This window comes from Sesamum indicum, linkage group LG7 (assembly GCF_000512975.1).
Source record: "Sesamum indicum cultivar Zhongzhi No. 13 linkage group LG7, S_indicum_v1.0, whole genome shotgun sequence".
NCBI lineage: Eukaryota > Viridiplantae > Streptophyta > Magnoliopsida > Lamiales > Pedaliaceae > Sesamum > Sesamum indicum.
This window is the reverse complement of record NC_026151.1, coordinates 10,178,156-10,182,999: the sequence shown is the minus strand read 5'-3', so window position 1 is coordinate 10,182,999 and position 4,844 is coordinate 10,178,156. Positions and strand designations below refer to the sequence as shown.

The 4,844-nt window shown below is 36.3% G+C and overlaps 1 protein-coding gene across 1 annotated transcript; it reads left to right on the top strand.

The window, feature by feature from the left end:
- LOC105166945 (glutamate dehydrogenase A) lies at nucleotides 445-4,601 on the top strand. Its single transcript, XM_011086464.2, has 9 exons — nucleotides 445-860; nucleotides 1,037-1,150; nucleotides 2,180-2,401; nucleotides 2,481-2,555; nucleotides 2,662-2,778; nucleotides 2,874-3,124; nucleotides 3,645-3,720; nucleotides 3,807-3,893; nucleotides 4,118-4,601. Exons 1-9 carry the CDS (start codon nucleotides 753-755, stop codon nucleotides 4,301-4,303), a joined length of 1,236 nt encoding a protein of 411 aa, XP_011084766.1. The 5' UTR covers nucleotides 445-752; the 3' UTR covers nucleotides 4,304-4,601.

Genomic DNA, 4,844 nt, shown 5'->3' with positions numbered 1-4,844 from the left:
GGGTATTTGTGGAAGTTGAACAGAGAATTGTTGTCGCACCGCGAAATTATATTTTTAATTTGTATGATAGGAATTTAATACTTTTAGCTTTTTATTTTACAAAATTTTTAAAATTGTCTCAAAATTAAAGAACCTCAATATATTTTATTATATGTTTTAAGAAATTTTTAAATGGTTTTGAAATTGAAAACATATAATCTCATAAATTCTGTAAAATATAAAATTAGATGTGTCGAAATTTTATGATTTTGAGGCATTAATAAATGAATAGAATTTTTGTAATTTTGAGTTTATTTTTAAAATTCAATAAAACAGAAAAAGCAAAATTATTGAATCGGGAGTAGAAATGTAATTTGCGAATGGCGGTCTCAACTCTTTCTCCAAGATTGGAGAGTTTGGGTAGTCCAAGTAGTTGACTTCTCACATATAGCTGCAACCCTCTTCTCTTCTCATGCCCCTTGTGATTTTCATGTGTCCAACAACCGCAGCACCCCACCCCCCAACTTCATATGTACATATGTATATATATATGTATGTATATGTGCACACATGCACATACAGCTCGCTATATAGCAGCCTCAAATTCTCATGATCCTGTCCAAGTAGTATTATACTTGCATTGACTCTTCAGCAGTCTCAGGCTCTCTTTCTTTGCCTTTTCTGGCTATTTGGGCTGATTTAATTGGTCTTGATTTTCTGGGTAAATTTATTCCAGCTTAAAGAATTTGATTTCCAGGGAGATCTTGTATAAAATGAATGCTCTTGCAGCCACCAACCGGAATTTCATGAAAGCGGCCCGCATTCTGGGCCTGGACTCCAAGATCGAGAAGAGTCTTTTGATCCCCTTTAGAGAAATCAAGGTTTGTGGGTTTGTATTAGTAGTTTATGTTGATGGTAATACGTACTATTTCTGATCGCATGAACTTTTGTCAATTTCGAAAGGGGCTTGAAAAGATTGAAGCTTTTTCCAGTACTGTGTGCCTTTGTAAAGTTTCATGGAGATTTTCAAGGTTGTTTGGTATTGGGTTTTGATCAGGTGGAGTGTACAATCCCCAAGGATGATGGGACACTGGTGTCCTACGTTGGATTTAGAGTACAACATGATAATGCCCGTGGGCCCATGAAAGGAGGGATCAGATACCATCCAGAGGTTTCATTTTCTTTTTTATATATATATTTTTAATGTTTGATGCTTTTATGTTAGTATGTTGTGTTCCTATCAGTTCACCTGTTATTCTAGTCCTGTATTTCTTATGTGCCCGGATGGGGTGGGGTGGGGGTTGGTAGTGGAATGGTGAGGGATTGGTGATTATAGTGATTTTTGGATTTTGGATCTTGAAATGCTTTGCTATCTTGAAATAACAAGTCTTCGGACACGGTTCGCACTTTTGTTTGTGGATTGCAAGGGCTAAATTTATCTTGAACTTCAGCCTGTGTAAATCTGCATTCTTCAGGCTCTGTAGTAATGAAACCTGACGATGTTTACTTAATCATAATGTGATGTTAGATTCGGTGTCCTGTTTCAGGTGCAGAAGTTAGACTAAACTTGGAGCTGTGAAATAGAAGTGTTCGATCAAATTCTTGAGAACTAACAGTAATTTTCTTAATCTGTAATCAAGTATTGTTGAGACTCTTCACTAAACAAAAACAAATGGATCTTCAACCATGAGATGGAAACTGTTGAACTCACTTCTCAAATGATGTTGTATTTCTATGTAATCTTGATGGGAACTCTGCTTTAGTGTCTTCTGGTTTAGGGATCGACCATTATGGACAAACGACTTATTAAATGTACCGTTTCTTCCATTTTCTAGCAGCACATCTCGGGTTTGGTCTAGGAGGAAACTTATGCTGCTAAATTTATGCACTAGCCTTAGCTAAAGAGTAGCATGAACAAATCTGTCCTCTCCTATCCAATCGAAAAGAAAAATTAAGAAGGAAAAAGTGGAATTTTAAACAAGACTTTTGATCTTTGATTTTATTGACAATTGAGTCAAAATCATGCATTCAGTTCTTTTCTTACTTATTTATGAAGTTTTTGTGGTGAGTTCTTTCACTTATTTCACTTCCCGCAAAAGCTCAACGGATACCTTGATTAATTGTCTTTTCTGATTGTAAATAAAGAGACACACACGTTTATTCTATATTGTTCTAAGTTACTCATACCTTTTGCCGATAGGTTGACCCTGATGAGGTGAATGCTCTTGCTCAACTGATGACTTGGAAGACTGCTGTAGCAGATATTCCCTATGGCGGGGCTAAGGGTGGAATTGGGTGTTCTCCAAAAGACTTAAGCACAAGTGAGTTGGAACGTCTTACTCGAGTATTCACCCAAAAAATTCATGATCTTATCGGAGTTAATGCCGATGTTCCAGCACCAGATATGGGTACTAATGCTCAGGTGACTATATAGTAACTTTACTGTACTATTCAACTCATTCGTCAGAAAATAAAATTTATGGTTTATTTGAGATGTGCAGACCATGGCTTGGATTCTGGACGAGTACTCAAAATTCCATGGTTACTCTCCTGCAGTTGTTACAGGAAAACCAATTGTAAGTGAAGATTGGAAAAAAGAAGGAAAAAACAATAATTAGTTATATCGTGCAAATTAAAATCAGAACTCATCTAAGCACTGTGTTTGTTTTCTGTATATGCCAGGATCTTGGTGGTTCACTGGGTAGGGAGGCTGCAACAGGGCGTGGAGTTGTATATGCCACCGAAGCATTACTTGCTGAACATGGAAAGTCAATAAAGGGTTTAACATTTGCCATTCAGGTATTATTTCTATTTAAACATTTTTGTTAAATTTTATTTTTCTTAACCATGTCCATATTTACATTTTTCTTTCTTTTTTTATATAATAAAAAAAGGGGTTTGGAAATGTTGGCTCGTGGGCTGCAAGGCTTATTCATGAAAGAGGTGGCAAGGTTGTTGCAGTGAGTGACATAACTGGAGCAGTGAAGAACCCTAATGGAATTAATATACTGGACTTGCTTCAGCACAAAGACGCCACAGGAAAATTAGCTGATTTTTCTGGTGCCGATGCGATGGATCCAAATGATTTGCTTACGCATGATTGTGATGTTCTCATACCATGTGCTCTTGGCGGAGTCCTAAACAGGTTTGGCATTTTCTTCCAACAAAAGTTAACTTTCCTCTTTCGCCAAATGCTTTTTGCTCCCAAGGTCCAAGCCATGGAACAAAGAACTCGTCTAGAGAAAAGACAACTTTTAAAAATAGCAAATTAACTTCTCGTTGCCATGTATTACCAGAACTTAAGTTGGAAGTATCTTTGCTTATTTAAGGAAATGATACATCAGTTTGGACACCTTTTAGTGCTAGCTATGAAACCATAGCAATATTTTCTCAAAGTACAAGGAAAAATCATGAATAGTTGTTCTCTTTCCAATATAGGACTGAAATAGCTTGATGAGTGCGTAATTCCCTTTGAGTTCAGTTTATCCATTATAAGCTTTCTTTTGTGGCATGAAGAGAAACATGTTGAGAAAAAACAGTCATTGACTGCATACAAGTTAAATCCATCTATAAGAGAAGACGAATATGAAGATGAAAAAGATTGGTTCGCCAACTTTGATTGAGACATTCCAGCTAATTTGCACCGGTTCTTTTCTTTTTTGAAGAGAAAATGCTGGAGATGTCAAGGCCAAATTCATCATAGAAGCTGCAAATCATCCTACCGACCCAGAAGCAGATGAGGTGCCGAATTGTGTTCAATTGATTTTGTGTTTGTTTAACTACTACACTAATACTGTTTAATGATGTAATTTCATACTTTTTGACAGATTTTGTCGAAAAAAGGAGTTACAATTCTTCCCGACATTTATGCAAATGCAGGAGGAGTGACTGTTAGCTACTTTGAGTGGGTTCAGGTAATATTCACGAACCCAAACTTGCTATAAAAGATAATTGGTGATCCATTATTTGCATGAAGTCAATGGAGAACTGATGAAAATCTTTTCTAACATCACGTTACATGATAAAAATCTTCGCATTTTTTTCAATAGTCTTTCTTTACATAACCACAAGAGTTGACAGCTATGAATTTAAGTGAAATCCACCTAGAAACTTACTGTCGTGTAACTTGGTTTTACAGAACATTCAAGGCTTTATGTGGGATGAAGAGAAGGTCAATCAAGAGCTTAAGAGATACATGACAAGAGCCTTCCATAACATCAAGGGCCTGTGTAAATCTCACAACTGTGATCTTCGCATGGGCGCTTTTACGTTGGGAGTGAACCGTGTTGCTCGGGCTACTCTTCTGAGGGGTTGGGAAGCCTAAAAATTCTCAACAACTACATCATTCAGCTCCCGACAACAGCTTTCCCACCATGGCATTGTGTTCAAGAATTTATCATTTCTCCAAATCTTTTGATGCAGATGATAGTTATGCTCTTTCTATACACTACCAAAAAATGCAATACAGCACCAAAAATCTTATGACTTAAAGTTATTGTTTTCGGATTTGTGTTTAATTTGTTTAAGACAGCCATCTTTGTTAAGAACTCTGTGTTCTAAGATTAAATCAAGATATGAACTTGCAATAATGGTAATAAAATTAAGATTTAGTTGTTCAATAACCTATCCGGCTTTAACTTGTCTTTACACTTTTAAAGCTGAAGGAATTTAACTCGTCTTTGTGGGAGAATCTGATTGTGTTTTCTGAACTAGCTGTTCAGGAAATCACTCGTGTTGAAATATAAGTTGTGTTCTAACAAAGTCTTAGGTTGATATGTTGCGCTGTCTTGTCAAACTTATGTACAATTCTTACAGTTGTATGCATGTTAGCTTTCCAGATGGCCTAAACCATAATAATGAACTTA